Source organism: Podarcis erhardii, assembly GCF_964252035.2.
Source record: "Podarcis erhardii genome assembly, chromosome: 7".
NCBI classification, from domain to species: Eukaryota; Metazoa; Chordata; class Lepidosauria; order Squamata; family Lacertidae; genus Podarcis; species Podarcis erhardii.
In genome coordinates this window covers 81,669,751-81,685,700 of record NC_138511.1, presented here as the reverse complement: position 1 = coordinate 81,685,700, position 15,950 = coordinate 81,669,751, and the positions used below count along the sequence as shown (strand labels likewise).

The following is a 15,950-nucleotide window of genomic DNA, read 5'->3' as shown; positions in this document are numbered from 1 at the left end:
GTTGCCTGCAGCACGCTGACCATCATTCAAGGTTGAAAACCACTGCACTATGCAACCCTGTCATGCTGGAAAATTTTGCCAATACAGTAGTACCTTGGTTTACAACCATAATCCGTTTTGGAGGTCTGTCTGTAAACCAAAACAGGTTGTAATCCAAGGTGCACTTTTGCCAATGGGGCCTCCCCCCCCCCAAATTGTTCGTAATCCGAAAAAACCACGGGTTGTAATCCAAAAAAAGGTTGCAAACCGGAACACGCATTTCCGGGTTTGACGTGTTTGTAATTCAAAACGTATGCAAACCAAGACGTATGCAAACCAAGGTACCACTGTATCTACTTTGGGGTCTAGCTCTGTGCCCTTTCGACAGCTTCCCCCAATTGATTTTTGCTGTGGGTCAGCAGTTCTTCATAGTCAAAAAGGTTCCTTACACTTACCTTAGGGGCTAGAAGCTGGCTTCGACATTTTAAGTTAAAACGTGCTTGATTCCTGTGCCCAATACCAAATTCTGTTACAAGCCCACTTTGGGGGCTGGGTACAGGATTGAGTGGCACGATATACACAGTAATAGAAAATAAATAAATATGCTTTAGCTCTTCCTGGGGCACGTGCCCACAGTTGTGAAATGTGCACAACTGCTAAGCACTACAAGCCTTCCAAACGCAGTCTGAACAACTGCAAGCAAGTCATGGTTTGCAACGACTTCGCCTAGTGCAACAGAAGCAACAACACAAATCTCAAAGCAGCTGCTTTGCCCATGCAGGTCCCAGAGGAAAGAGCTGCAGATGAGAATGGGGCATCAGGATTTTGGGTATCGGAAGCTTGGGATGAGAAGTCTTAAAAAAATAAAAATGCCTGTATCTGTTTCAGGGAGGCATGGAGAATGATTCCTGGATCTTTGCCCTGGCCATTCTTCTCAGCAGCACCCTGGTGTATAACAGCATGGGCACCATTGACGAAACGGCCGTGGAGAAGCTCCAGTATCCTTTTGGGGGCACCACCAGTTCCAACCAGCCCCACAAGATTGGGAAGGCAGAACCATGTGGCAGCTGGATGTCTGTGTAGGACAGCACTTCCTGGGGGGAGAAAGCTTTTGGTGTAGTCGCAAGTGGAGCAAACCTTCCCTTTCCAGGTCTGCCTTGGAACACAAAGTGCTGGGGGAGTGCAGGGGGGGGGGGCAAAGGAAACATGCAGGGCATGTAGCTGATAGGGGTGGGGCAGGCAGCCTGCTAAGGATCAGGTGAGCAGGTCACTGGGGCAGAGCAGGGATGGGGAGCCCGTGGTCTTCCAGATGTTGGTGGACTCCAACTCCCATCAGCCCCAGGATGGGAGTTGTTTGCTCAGCCACATCTGGAGGGCCAAATGTCCACCCATCCCTGGGTTTGTGCTTTCAGAATGAATAGATGAGGGTCAGACCACCCATGAACTCAACTGGATAGTTCAGTATAGGGTCCTCATTCTCCACAAAAAAACACACACACATCACAAGCACCTGCCTGGTGTCTCAATCCAGAACAGGACTTCAGTATGGAGGAGCCAAGGACTTTAACCAGTTACCCCTGCTGTGGTCTTGATTCAGATTGGATCAGGATCTGGGTGCAAAAAGCCTGGAAAAAAGGAGACTGAGACGAGATACGATAGCCATCTTCAAATCTCTCAAGGGCTGTCGCACAGAAGACAGGACAAGCTTGTTTTCTCCGGCTCCAGAGGCTAGGACCCGAACCACTGGATTCAGGTTACAAGAAAGGAGATTCCGACTTAACATCAGGAAGAACTTTCTGTCTGTCAGAGCTGTTCGACAGTGGAATGGTCTCCCTCGCGAGGTTGTGGACTTTCCTTCCTTGGATGTTTTTAAGCTTCTGTCATGGATGCTTTAGCCGAGTTCTCTGCATTGCAGGGGGTTGGACTAGATGACCCTTGGGGTCCCTCCCAGCTCAACGCTTCTATGATTCTATGGCATATCACAATTTGCATGGCAAAAAGGCACCATTGAAATGACTTGGAACTTTGCTCCACTTTATTTTGCAGTGCTTATTGCAGGTATGAGGCTCCTGGTCAAGACTGGGATTGCAAGGAGAGCAAAGGGTTAAATGTCTCCTGTCCCAGGATCCTGATCTGTATCTCTCACACTGCATTGACAGTTTGTTTGTGTGTGAGTGGGACACCTTGCATTAAATGGCAGGGCTACACAGTTAAGGTCATGTAGTTTCACCTTCACCTGCAATTCCTGTTGGGAACTCCCTGAAGTGTGCTTCACTGGCAGGCAGCTAAAGAAGGGCATCTAGGAACCCTGGAAGCAAGCAGGAATGGGAATGGGCACTAATGTGTAAAGCAAGATATGCCAGGAGGGGTTAGGGCCAGGTTCAGCCCCAAAGCCTTGCCCAGACCACTACTGTGTGCCCACAGTGAGGAAATCACAGGTAGAGACACAAACTGTTCCAGCCAATGCATGACTTGGGAGAAGTTCAGATTGCAAAGCCCAACGATAACCTTGCAGTCCTTTTCCTTAGCAAGCCCCAGCTATGTCACTGAGCTGACAAAAGCCATCAGAGCAAAATATCCCTCCGGGGATGGCCAAGAAGAGGAGAATTTCACCGAATTTGGCCGATTCTTCCCAGACTTTGTCTGGGCCTTGCGGGATTTCACACTGCAGCTGCAGCTAAACGGACGCCCTATCAGTGCAGACAAGTACCTGGAGAACGCCTTGAGATTTCTGCAAGGTGCGGTAGCCGAAACCAAATGCAACATCAGGACAGATCCTTCCTTGACCCTTCTTGTTTCCACTTACCTCCTTCTAATCGATTGAGTTTTCTGTTCAGCAGGGAGATTTTGTTTTATTTTGAAAGGTGTTCTGGGCATCGCTACCCGCTGATGACACAGTGTGCTTGCCGGGGTTGCTGGGAGTTGTAGTTCTGCAAGATCTGGAAGGCCACAGATCCCCTACACCTGGATTAGAGAAACCAAATGACACCTGCAGACTTTCACTGTTTTGCAAGAGGGATTCTAGTGCATTCTGGAACTTTAGGTCGGCACAATACTAACAAAGAACTGCAGCGCCCCCCATACCCACACCCTTCATCTTTTCTCTTAGGTGATGCTGAGCACATCCAGAAGCACAACATGGCCAGATCATGCATCCACAGTTTCTTTCCTTCACGGAAATGTTTCATATTTGACCGTCCAACTACCAGGAAGAAGTTGCATCTGCTGGAGGAACTGAAAGAAGAGGATTTAGAGGAAGATTTCCTGGTACCAATGGCTCATTTCTGCCAACATATCTGGGAGACATCGCAACCCAAGATGATCCCAGGAGACCGAGTTGTGACTGGAACGAGTAAGGAAGCTCCAGCAAAATTGTAGGCTTGGGGGATGTAGGAAGCTTTCTTTCATTGAAGCCATAAGGAGCAGTGTATTGATTGTGCTGCAGAATGTCACGGAGGTGTGCTCTTAAACCCTTTAGTGTTGGTCAATTACCTGTGTTGCACTTTGAATCAAGCCCAATATAGCTTTGCCCAGCTTCGTTATGGTGCCAATAACAGCTGTCAAACTGGTGGTGGAGGGACCCTTTGTCACCAGAGCAAAATGAAGGTGTAAGGAGCTGTTGGCCTGACCATTGTAGATGGCTGAAGTTAGCAGTCCAGCAGGGATCAGGTGACATCAGAAACCAATGGGGTTCCCCCTTCCAACCATATGAAGTCGCTGATTCTACCCTGGACCACTTGATTGCCTGCTGAAGGCACCTTTGCCAGCAGGTGAAAAAGAGTGGAGAGATGAGAAACAAAGGAAAGTTGAAATGGACAGATTCGCTAACCCCAAACAATGAGTTGTTTTGTTATACTGTTGCCCTGTCATTTGGAAATGGTCAGCCTGCTGCAGCACCCTCTAACCTGCTCTTTGCTCCTAGAGCAGGGGTGGGGAATCTGCGGCCCTCCCAAATCCTCAGTCAGCATGGCCAATGGCCAAGCGTGATGGAGTTTCAGTCCAGCAGCACCTGGAGGGTCACAGGTTCCCCATTCTGCAACGAGAACACGCAAATTCTGTTGCATAAATTATGCAAATAAAATGAATTGGTTTGATTTTCATTATTTATTCTGCTTTCAGTGTAGGTTTTTAATTTTTTTTAAAAAGAGTTTCAATTTTAGAAGAAGCACAAAGGGCAAGAACCAGAGTCCAGCACAGAGTCCAGCACAGTCCAATTAGGACTGAGATTTATAGGGGGCGGGGAGTAGAGCAGAGCAAAGTAACTATGAGAGAGGGTGATTGGATGGTGGTCCTCATCCCCCTCTGCTTTTTCACATCTTCAAGCTCTTATTTGTAGCTACGAAGGCTAGAACCCTTCTTCTGAAAACAAATGGGATTACTTCATCCTACGTTAGGCGCAAGAGCCTGATCCTGTTCTTGCATGACACAAGAGATACAGAATACTTGGTCCTCTCTTTCTTGCTGATGTGGGCGGACACTTAAAGGCAGTTTGGGTCTGCAAATTCTTTCTCAACGTAAGGAGGTTAATCAAGCCGTGCATTCCACTTCGATTATCTCTGATTCTTTGGCTTCAACAATCTTTCCCTTTTCAGTGCTCGCAAGTCTGGCAAAGACCTATGTCAATGCCATCAACAGTGGGGACGTGCCCTGCTTGCAAAACGCAGTGCTGGCCTTGTCCAGGATCGAGAATTCGGCTGCTGTGCATGATGCCATTTCCTGTTATGAAGAACGGATGCAGCAGCTGCTGCTGCTGCCGACTGAGACTCTTGAAGAGCTGCTGAGGGCACACGCCAAGTGTGAGAAGGAGGCCATTGACGTCTTCATAGCCCGTGCCTTTGGGGACAACGTTAAACAATTTCAAGAGGAGCTTGAGGTGTGTTCTCTTTAGTGCCTTATCAGCTGCCTGCACTTTAGCCCATCTCCATTTATTTATTTAATATGCTTATACATCACTTTTGGTGACACGCGACCTCGAAACAGCTTACATAAAAATAAAGCGTTATCATTAAAAAGACAGATTAAAAATCACAACAGAAAATGAGTGACACAAACAGTAAAACCCCAAATTCAGTGCTATAAAGCAAATGTTTTACAGTGGTGCCCCGCAAGACGAACGCCTCGCAAGACGGAAAACCCGCTAGACGAAAGGGTTTTCCGTTTTGGAGGCGCTTCACTAAACGAATTTCCCTATGGGGTTGCTTCGCAAGACGAAAAAATCTTGCGAGTTCCCGCGGGGTTTTTTCGCTCCCCCCCCCTTCCTAAGCTGCTAAGCTGCTTATCAGCTGTTCCGCTGATAAGCCGCCTCTCAGCTGATCGCTAAAAGCCGCTAGACTGCTAATAGCGCTAATCCGCTAAGCTGTCAATGGGCTTGCTTCGCAAGATGAAAAACCGCTAGCCGAAGAGAATCGCGGAACGGATTCTTTTCGTCTTGCGAGGCACCACTGTACTGTGGCTTGGAAGTTGCCCAGAACTTGTTACTGTAGATGGGTGGCATATACCTGTTGCAGACAGTTCCCACATTTTGGGTGTGTGTGTGGGTGGGTGTCTTGACGTAACTATTTCAGTTAATCTCACACTGATTGAATTTTGAAGTGTAAACAACAACAACAACAACAACAACACCCCTCCCATCTGACCAGGTTGCCCCAACCACTCTGGGTAGCTTCTAACAAATATAAAAATGTATTAGTATGTGGCCTTAGTATGTCTTCCCATTGTATAGTACACTGGGTAGGAAACTTTTCATCATTGCTAACGTGTCATCTTTCTGCTGCTTTGTTCTGTTTTCGTCCGGTAGAATAAGTTGAATCAGAAAAAGAAGGAATTCTGCGAAAGAAATGAGAAGGTGTCTTTGGACCGCTGCCGTGATGTGCTGCGCTTTCTTTCCCAGGACCTGGTATCTGAGATCCAGGAGGGGATTTACACAGTGCCTGAAGGCTATAAGCGCTTCCTTGCCAAGATGAACGAAATAAAGGAGAACTACGATGCATTTGATGGAAAAGGGGTTCAGGTAGGACAGGAGGGGAAGCACTTCTGTGACACTCAAGAGAGGTGGGGATCCTGTTGCTGACTGAGGGCAGACTTACAGTGCAATCTAATGCATGATTACTTGGGAGTATGTCCCACTGAATTCACCAGTTGGGGGTAAAGATGCAAAGGTACTAAACTGCTTGAAGAGGAATCCTCTCATTGCAGGATTGATAGAGTTCTGTGAAGATTGCCAAAGGAGGGAGTCAGGCTGTGCCCTGACCAAAGGCCTGGTGGAACAGCTCTGTCTTACAGGCCCTGCGGAAAGATGTCAAGTCCTGCAGGGCCCTAGTCTCTTGTGACAGAGCGTTCCACCAGATTGGAGCCACAGCTGAAAAAGCCCTGGCTCTAGTTGAGGCCAGCCTAACCTCTCTGTGGCCTGGGACCTTCAGGCTGGATATATATCTTTCAGTGAGTAAACAACATCAGTTTCTCAGCGTGTCAATAAACTACTCGCTTACTTCATATACTACCTTTGGGTCTATAATCCCAACAGGACAGAATATTCAGTTTCCTCATCTTTTGGCAAAATTAATAACTTTTGCTCCCAATGTATTATCAGGCAGATAGAGCTCTTGAAGAATTCCTGAAATCCAAGGAGACGGTGGCAAAATCTATCCTTCACGTGGACAATGCCTTGAGTGGCAAAGAGAAAGAAATTGAAGGTACAGATTTGGGGAAACAGAAGCGCTATATTATAATTTATGAATGCCACGGATTAAATGCCACTGTAAGTGTGGGGACACCAAAGGTTTTAATTGGTGTCCAGAAGATAACAGCATGGTGAGGTTCTAAAGCAGGGTTTCCCAAACTTGGGTCTCCAGCTGTTTTTGGACTACAACTCCCATCATCCCAAGTTAGCAGGACCAGGTCACAATTATGGGAATTGTAGTCCAGAACCAGCTGGAAACCCAAGTTTGGGACCCTGTTCTGTCCATTAAACTTTAATTTGTTTAATATTAAGTAAACGTCCAGTGCGCTTCCAACGCCATAAGTCTTATCTCAGCAGAGAATTTCGTGCAGCGGCTGAAGAAGGTAGGAGAATCTTGGAGCAAGCACTTTGGAACTCAGGGAAAAACTTTATTCACAAAAGAAAAACCCTGGCGATAAAGGACGCATGCTTTTATCTCCGGCATAAAGAAAACTTTACTCTAAACTTAACTCATATCAGCAAACACGCCCATGGCCACAAACTGAGTCTGTGAGTCAGGTCAAAGAGGGAAGAAGAGACAGAAACACTGGTGAACTGACTCTTTATACAAACTAACTCACATTCCTGGATGCTTAATGACTTCCAGCTGCTCAGTGATTAGAGCGACTTGTTACCTCTTAACCCTTTAGTACCAACGTGTTCAAAAGTCCAGATCAGGGTTTCCCCAAACCCTGAGTTCATTGACACCTTGATGAGTTTATAAAGTTGTAATTGACTGCTTCTTAGGAATGTAAATGAGGGGAAAGTGCAAAAACGCTGCAAAAACAATTATTTAAAAAGTAAAACACTGCACCTATGCATCACTTTTTAGCAATGAAGCAGCATGCTCTGAGAATACTATTGTACTGTATTGTGGAACCATCTTATTAAATTCAGGGGTTCCTCACTGGCAAGGAAGGTGGACCCTGTACCCATGCCCTTTATTTCTAGGGATAATAGTTCCTATTTATTTTTTTCTATACCTTGTAAACCTCTTGTGTTTTCCTAGGCCCTTTTCTACCACCTTTCTGCCCCTTGGTCTTTATTTACCTGTTGCACATTCCTGTTGATCCCAGGGGATTAAGATCTGCCACTTGGGGAAATCTTGGCCTAGATCCACCAGTGCAATGGCAAGCCCCAGAGGGAGGCCTGAGCAGAAGTTTATAGCGCACACAGACAGCCAGGTTCATATGAGCGTAGAGGGGTCCTCCAGATTATTCACCTTGGATGCCTGATCTGACTGCCAGCAAATCACTGCCTCTGTTTCTCCCCTGGACCACAGCCCAGCGTGCTCAGGTTGAAGCAACCCAGCTGCAACAGAGGCTTTTGGAGCAGGAGCTGGCCAACCTGGAGCAAATGATGGAGGATAAGAAGCGACATAATGAGGAAGGCATCCAGCGGCTGAAGGAGGAGTGGGAGGAAGAGATGAAGAAGATGAAAGAGGAGGCTGAAAGGAGAAAGAGGGATTTCCTCAAGGTAATGAGAGGAATGCATGGCACTGTATTGTTTTTTATTTACATACACACACACCCTTTATTGTGATCCATGGACTCAAAATACACAGTACAATTGTTTTTCCATTTACATTGTCGCTGTTGTTTTAATTTCATTTTTGTATTATTCCCTTGTATTCATGGATGCATATTTGTACTTACCTTCACACTGATTTGAAGCCACTTTGTGTCCTTCCCGAAAGAGGCTCCTGGGAGGCCGGAGGGACATTGCTGGAACAGCTCTTGGGTTGGGGAATTGGCTAAAATGTTTTAAACGGTTCCAATTTTGGTTTCTCTGGGTTTTTTTTTTGTCAGATTGATGTTGGTTAAATGTTTTCTTGGGGTTGGTGGTTATTTTAATTTGGGTATAACTGTAAACTGTTTATTATTGTTTTTGTTCTTATTATTATTGATTTATTGGTTTGTTTGTTGCTTGTGTAGGATATTTTGTTTTTTAATGTTTGATGCCTTGTTGTGTTTTTATATATGTTGTAAGCCACCCAGAGTGGCTGAGGAAAATTTATAATCATCATCATCATCATCTCCAGCTAGAAGAAAGTGTTTTCAGAGAGCCCCTCTCCAGCATGCTGGGAAATGCATGTTTATTTTGTAACCAAAGGCAACGTGGGCCTTGTGACCCAAGACAGGCCTGATTCCACCGTGAGTTTGTATCTGTTGCCCTCACTCACCTGTTTTCTCAGTTGAACAATGACTCTGTGCTCCTTGTCTCTCTAGGGGCTGCTAAGACAGAGGTTTTTGCTGATGGCCATGGAAACAGGAGTGGAGCTCCTAAGTCTCAAGGCATAAAGGAACAATACCTCAGGGCTTACGCTTACTACAGAAGCTATCTACAGTGGAGTTTTGAGGACCAAATAAAGAGGCCTGGAAGTCAGGACATAACCGCAAGGCTGGACAATTGGAAACTTCAAACTAGTGCAGGTTATGGCAGCCTGCTTGTTGACTGGCATGAGCTGTTGAATACTACATTGCCTGTTTTGAACCATCTGCACTACCATATTTCTGCAATCACTTTGAAGTGCTGATTATGACTTTTAAAAGGTGATCAGCCTGGTTTCCTCAAGGGATGTCTCCTCCCATATGAGCCTCTCTCATAGGAAGAACTTACAACAATGGCTTGGTCCAGCTTCTGTCTAATGAGGAAGTCATAAGAGGAACTGCTTTCCAAGAAATGGTTCTACTGTCACAGCCTTCCTGCTGGCTAAATAAGAAAAGAATAGCAATAACCCCGTTTATTTCAGCAGGCCTGTGCTGTTTTGTATTTCTTTCTCTTATTGTCCAGCTTCAATGGGCCATTGTGTTGTTGTTGTTGTTTGTTGTTGTTGTATTTTAAATCTGTAAACCACTGTGATATAGTTTATGAACAGATATATGTAAATTTCAAATAAAATAAATGTGCAATCCTGAGTGTGTCTATTCTGAAGTCGTATTAATTTCAGCAGAGTTACTCTCAAGTAAGTGTGCATAGGACAGCCTGCATTCTTACACCAGATCTCATAACACTGAATTCATACCATGGTTGGCTAAGGGAGCGTTCACACAATACGTATATCATTATGTGTTAGTTTACCTTGTTGAAAATGCAGATTTCTGTTTAAACATAACTCTTCTCTTGACAGAAACACCTGGGGATTTCCTTTTAGTTTTTATCATGTTTTATTCATGCGTTGACAAATGTTTTAAATACATCGCTGTAGTACTTGTCATACTGCCACTAGTTGTCACTATGGTACTCCCCGCACAGCTAACGGCGACTGCAGAAGCAATTTGTGAGGAAGGGGAAGGAGACATCTTTGGGGGAGGGAAACCCATCATTCTTTAAATCCCTGTGGTTCCAGTTTGATGGGACCAGACAAACTGGAACAACAGGCCCAGTTTACTGAAAACTTCTTTTTATTATTATTATTTGCATTTTCAAAAACAGGAACAGAGAGCATATTTAACCCCCTCTCTCTGTCCTATTTACAACTTCGTACCAAACACAGCATGTATACTAATACCAAATGACTTCCTTTCCACCCTTTTCCTGGTTCCTTTGCTTTTCTACTACTCTGTGTAATCCACATCTTTTTAATCATCCAGTTTGTTATCTATTAAAAACTCTTTATCTCTGTTGGATTTAGTTCACTGAACTTCTTGAGTGCAGTGGGCTAGCAAATGGAGAAGCATTCGTGGCTGCTTTGATTTCTAATCTGCACAAGAAATTTCACAACCTTAAACATGACAAAATTAAGAGCTAAGAAACAGAATTAGAGAGAGACTGGGTTGCTCTGGGTTTGTTTTTAATTTTCCCACATCTTCTAATTTGGCAGTAGGATTATCCTGTTGGTTCTAATGGGCCTCCTGTTTACTAGGAAGGCAGTTAGCAGTCTGTGCAAACCAGTGAACATTTAACAAGATGAATTTTAACAGGGAGAAATGTAAAGTATTGCACTTGGGCAAAAAAAATGAGAGGCACAAATACAAGATGGGTGACAACTGGCTTGAGAGCAGTACACGTGAAAAGGATCTAGGAGTCTTGGTTGACCACAAACTTGACATGAGCCAACAGTGTGACGCGGCAGCTAAAAAAGCCAATGCAATTCTGGCCTGCATCAATAGGAGTATAGCATCTAGATCAAGGGAAGTAATAGTGCCACTGTATTCTGCTCTGGTCAGACCTCACCTGGAGTACTGTGTCCAGTTCTGGGCACCACAGTTCAAGAAGGACACTTGACAAACTGGAACGTGTCCAGAGGAGGGCAACCAAAATGGTCAAAGGCCTGGAAACGATGCCTTATGAGGAACGGCTAAGGGAGCTGGGCATGTTAAGCCTGGAGAAGAGGAGGTTAAGGGGTGATATGATAGCCATGTTCAAATATATAAAAGGATGTCACATAGAGGAGGGAGAAAGGTTGTTTTCTGCTGCTCCAGAGAAGCGGACACGGAGCAATGGTTCCAAACTACAAGAAAGAAGATTCCACCTAAACATTAGGAGGAACTTCCTGACAGTGAGAGCTGTTCGACAGGAAGAACTTTGCTTCAGGATGAGAACAGACAGGACATTCTATACAAGATCTCAAAGTAGCTGTCTTATTACAAAAGAGACTGGAAAGATAAGTTGCTGAATTGCGAAGCAGGTGGCGCTGTGGGTTAAACCACAGAGCCTAGAACTTGCCAATCAGAAGGTCAGCAGTTTGAATCCCCGCGATGGGGTGAGCTCCCGTCGCTCGGTTCCAGCTCCTGCCAACCTAGCAGTTCGAAAGCACAAATTACAAGTAGATAAATAGGTATCGCTCCGGCGGGAAGGTAAACGGCGTTTCCGTGCGCTGCTCTGGTTCGCCAGAAGTGGCTTAGTCATGCTGTCCACATGACCCAGAAGCTGTACGCTGGCTCCCTTGGCCAATAAAGCGAGATGAACGCCACAACCCCCGAGTCGGTCATGACTGGACCTAATGGTCAGGGGTCCCTTTACCAAACTTAAAACCATGGAGATACCTGGTCTGAATAGAGACATGTAGTATGTATGTATGTATGTATGTATGTATGTATGTATTTATTTATTGTGTCCCCGGATTCATTGAAAAAAATCTGGTAACCTTATGCTACTTGGCCTCCATTTTGAGTTTCCCTATTGTATTGAGGCTTCTGCTTTCAGTTTTCAGTTGTCAAACGTTTCGGAAGTCAAATAGTTTTCTGGAAAAGATGATGTTTGACAACTGAGGTTTGACTGTAGCACCAAGCATCCTCCTCTCCCTCGCTTTCCATGAACCCATTCAAACTTTCCCCAATGGTCAGATCAATGAAACTTTTAAGCAGGACAGAAAATTAGGTTTTCAGAAGGAGAGGTCAAAGCTAGAAACAGAATTGCTAGAACCCAATACTAAGAATTTGTCTAGAATGTACAATTTGCTGCTAAAATGGAACACACAGGATGAAACGGTTAAATCAGCCATGATTAAATGGGCACAAGATATTGGTCATGATATTATGTTTGCTGACTGGGAGCAGTTATGGACCACAGGCATTAAATTTACGGCATGTAGTGCCTTGAAAGAGAATATAATGAAAATGATCTATAGGTGGTACATGACCCCAGTTAAGCTTGCAAAAATATACCATTTGCCCAACAATAACTGTTGGAAGTGTAATGAATGTGAAGGAACTTTTTATCACCTTTGGTGGACCTGCCCGAAGATTAAGGCCTACTGGGAAATGATCTATAATGAAATTAAGAAAATCCTTAAGTGGACATTTGTAAAGAAACCAGAGGCCTTTCTCTTGGGCATGGTAGGCCAAACGGTTCCAAAGAAAGATAGAACGTTTTTTATGTACGCAACAACAGCAGCAAGAATTCTTTTGGCGAAGTATTGGAAGATTAAAGAACTACCTACTCTGGAAGAATGGCAGACCAAGGTGACTGAATTTATGGGACTGGCAGAGATGACCGGCAGAATCCGTGACCAGAGGAGAGAGACAGTGGAAGAGGACTGGAAAAAATTCAAAATTTACCTTAAAAATTGTTGTAAAATTACGGAATGTTAAGATGTCAAGGGATTCGATACAAAGAATTACAGCTAAAAAAATTGAAATTTATAAAAAAATTTTTTAAAGAGAATTAAATATAAAAAGGGATGAAGAATTGCTAAAAAAATTTTTAAAATAAGGGTGCAGTGAAGGGGAGGTTTGGGGAAGTCGTGTTATGTTTGTTTGTTTTTTGTTTATGTTGTAAAACCAATAAAAATTATTTAAAAAAAAAAAACAAACTTTCCCCAATGGTTATTATTCCCTAAATTAGGTGCTCATCTACAATGGGTCCCCATCCACTCTGGCAGTTTCCTTAATTGTTTAAGAGGAGAAAATATGGCACACACCAGAGAAAGGAAAGGAATCCGTACGTCAAGCAAGCTTGTTAGGAGATCTTAGAATCATAGAATCATAGAGTTGGAAGAGACCACAAGGGCCATCGAGTCCAACCCCCTGCCAAGCAGGAAACACCATCAGAGCACTCCTGACATATGGTTGTCAAGTCTCTGCTTAAAGACCTCCAAAGAAGGAGACTCCACCACACTCCTTGGCAGCAAATTCCACTGTTGAACAGCTCTTACTGTCAGGCAGTTCTTCCTAATGTTTAGGTGGAATCTTCTTTCTTGTAGTTTGGATCCATTGTTCCGTGTCCGCTTCTCTGGAGCAGCAGAAAACAACCTTTCTCCCTCCTCTATGTGACATCGTTTTATATATTTGAACATGTGACTTCCAGAAGGTTGGCCATACGTGGCCCTTGGGGGAAAGTGAAGAAAGTTAGGCTCTTCTGCTGGAGGGGCCAACATTTATTATGAAACTAAAGGGTTCTTGGTGCAGGTATATGTGGTTTGCAAATGGGGCATGTATCATGTTTACCCGAGTGACAATTCATTCACACAAGGCGCAGCTCTGAAAAACATTTTAAGTACACAGAAAATGCTGCCACTCAAGGAAGTTTACAATGAACTATAATGCTTCACTGAAGAATGAGAGTTCTCGATGTAGGCATATTTTAATATGCCAATGGGGTCATGTTTACTAATGCCCTACAGGTGCTTTATATTTATAGTTTTCCTGGGACACATTAGACAGCAAAAATGAAATTGAAACATTTAATGTTTTGTATCAACAAAGGTTTCAGTTTCAGGCTTGTTTCCAGCAATAACTGCTCTGGGTGTGCCAGGGCACATTTCCCACTTGCCAGAGTTGTGCCACACAAGGTAATTAGTCATTGCAAACACAAACAGTGATTCGCCTTGAAATGATAAAAAAATTCTCCTGAAATCCGTGGCCTTAATGGTAAGCAGTCTTGCATTTATTTGCTCATTTTGCAAGTCTCACGAAGGTTTTTTGGTCTCTGCACCACCTAAATGGCAAATGTTGCTTCTTCCACGGTGTGTGTGTGATTGGGAGGTAAGAAGAACAAGAGTGGTGCAGTGCTGGAAATTCTACTGATCATTATTTCTGGCTCTGCCCACCATTGGCTGCATGTGCCCTGGCTAGCTTTCGCCGTGGTTCAGCAGGTTTAACCACTCTTACCTTGTGTGCTAGAATTTACTCTTTATATTAACTGAAAGTTTAAATTCTGAGTTCCTGTGCCCGTCACCAAATTCTGCTACAAGCCACTTTGGAGGCTGTGTGACAGGCTGAGTGTCATGGATGTAAAAAAACCCCTCTAAACATACAATAAACACATCTGTTTGGTGCTTGTGGGGTAGTTGCCAACAGTTAGGCAATATGCCTCTGCAAGGCTTCCAAGTGCAGTCTAAGATGCTGCAAGCAAGTTATGATCTGCATTCGTTACCAAGAATTCCTTAACCTGGTGCAACAGGAGCAGCGGAAAAGCAACAACACAAAGAGTGCAGCTGGCAATGGGGCATTGGGATTTGGGGTGATGGACTCTTGGGTTGTCCTTGAAAGCCCTGTTTTATGTTTCAGGGAAACACACAGAACGACTCATGGATCTTTGCCCTGGCCATTCTGCTCAGCAGCACCCTGGTGTACAACAGCATGGGCACCATTGACCAAAATGCCCTGGAGAACCTGCAGTATCCTTTTGGGGCATCAGAAATCCCAGCTGGGCTTGCACGCTTGGCCTGGGGGATCTAGGAGGAGGCAGTTGTAGGTTGTCCCTCTAGGGGTTTCACTCCATGAGAGACAGATCTCTTGATGCAGAAGCAGATGGAATGAACTCTCCTGGTCTGAGACTCCATGATGCTTAGAGTGGTCTGCATGATGCTGAGGAACTACAGGGTGGTGCAGGAGGAAACAGAGGGGATGTAGCTGATAGAATCATAGAATCATAGAATCATAGAGTTGGAAGAGACCACAAGGGCCATCGAGTTCAACCCCCTGCCAAGCAGGAAACACCATCAGAGCTCTCCTGTCCCCATATGGAAGTCCCCATATGATGGTGGTGCGGGGGCTCTTAAGATGCAGCTTCCGGGCTGCCTCCACCTTCCCTGACCCCAGCAACTAAGCTGTGAAGGGAGGCTTCACGCTGCCTATCAGAGCTTGTTTGCATGCAAACAGGAGTGGGCGGGGATCTCTCAGTTAGGCAACAGGAAGCCTCCCTTCCCAACTGAGGGATCCCCACCCCCTCCTGCTTGCACACAAGTAGGAATGGGATTGGGGCTGCTCCGATGGAAAGGGAGGCGTTGCGCTGCCCATGCCTCACTGCCACTCTCAGCCCTCCTTCTCCGCCTTCCATGCCTGACCCACCTCGCACCGCTTCCCCACCACCACCAAAGAACCAACAACTTAGGGGCTGCCCAGGCTCATGGAGAAAAGAGATAGAAGCCTCAGAGGAAGAGGAAACGTGGTGGTTGAGGTCAAGGCGGTGGCAGCCCCTCTGCCACCGCTGCAGCATCAACGTCCCAAACATTGGATTCCTATCTCATTATACATCTCACCCCTTGCTTTTTCCTGTAAGACCAATTGCAGTCGTTAACAGTCGTCAACAGGTTTACCACACCTATCAGCCAATCACCCATTCCCACCACCCTTCTGAGTAATACCCCTCCCCACCCTCTCACTATATAGAAGGGTCTGGTGACTTCTGTGTCAGTGTACAGTGGTACCAAGGGTTAAGTATTTGATTCGTTCCGGAGGTCCGTACTTAACCTGAAACTGTTCTTAACCTGAAGCACCACTTTAGCTAATGGGGCCTCCTGCTGCCGTTGCGCCGCCGGAGCCCGATTTCTGTTCTTATCCTGAAGCAAAGTTCTTAACCTGAAGCA

The 15,950-nt window shown here is 45.1% G+C and overlaps 1 protein-coding gene across 1 annotated transcript in view; it reads left to right on the top strand.

The window, feature by feature from the left end:
- LOC309347746 (uncharacterized protein) overlaps positions 1–15,950 on the top strand; it is a gene marked incomplete at its 3' end in the record, with an annotated part of 34,591 nt that overhangs the window by 6,551 nt on the left and 12,090 nt on the right. The window contains 8 exon segments of the mRNA XM_081872517.1: positions 868–977; positions 2,518–2,717; positions 3,089–3,331; positions 4,572–4,852; positions 5,777–5,989; positions 6,569–6,671; positions 7,980–8,173; positions 14,650–14,800. Of these exon segments, the coding sequence (XP_081728643.1) occupies positions 868–977; positions 2,518–2,717; positions 3,089–3,331; positions 4,572–4,852; positions 5,777–5,989; positions 6,569–6,671; positions 7,980–8,173; positions 14,650–14,800 (1,495 nt within the window).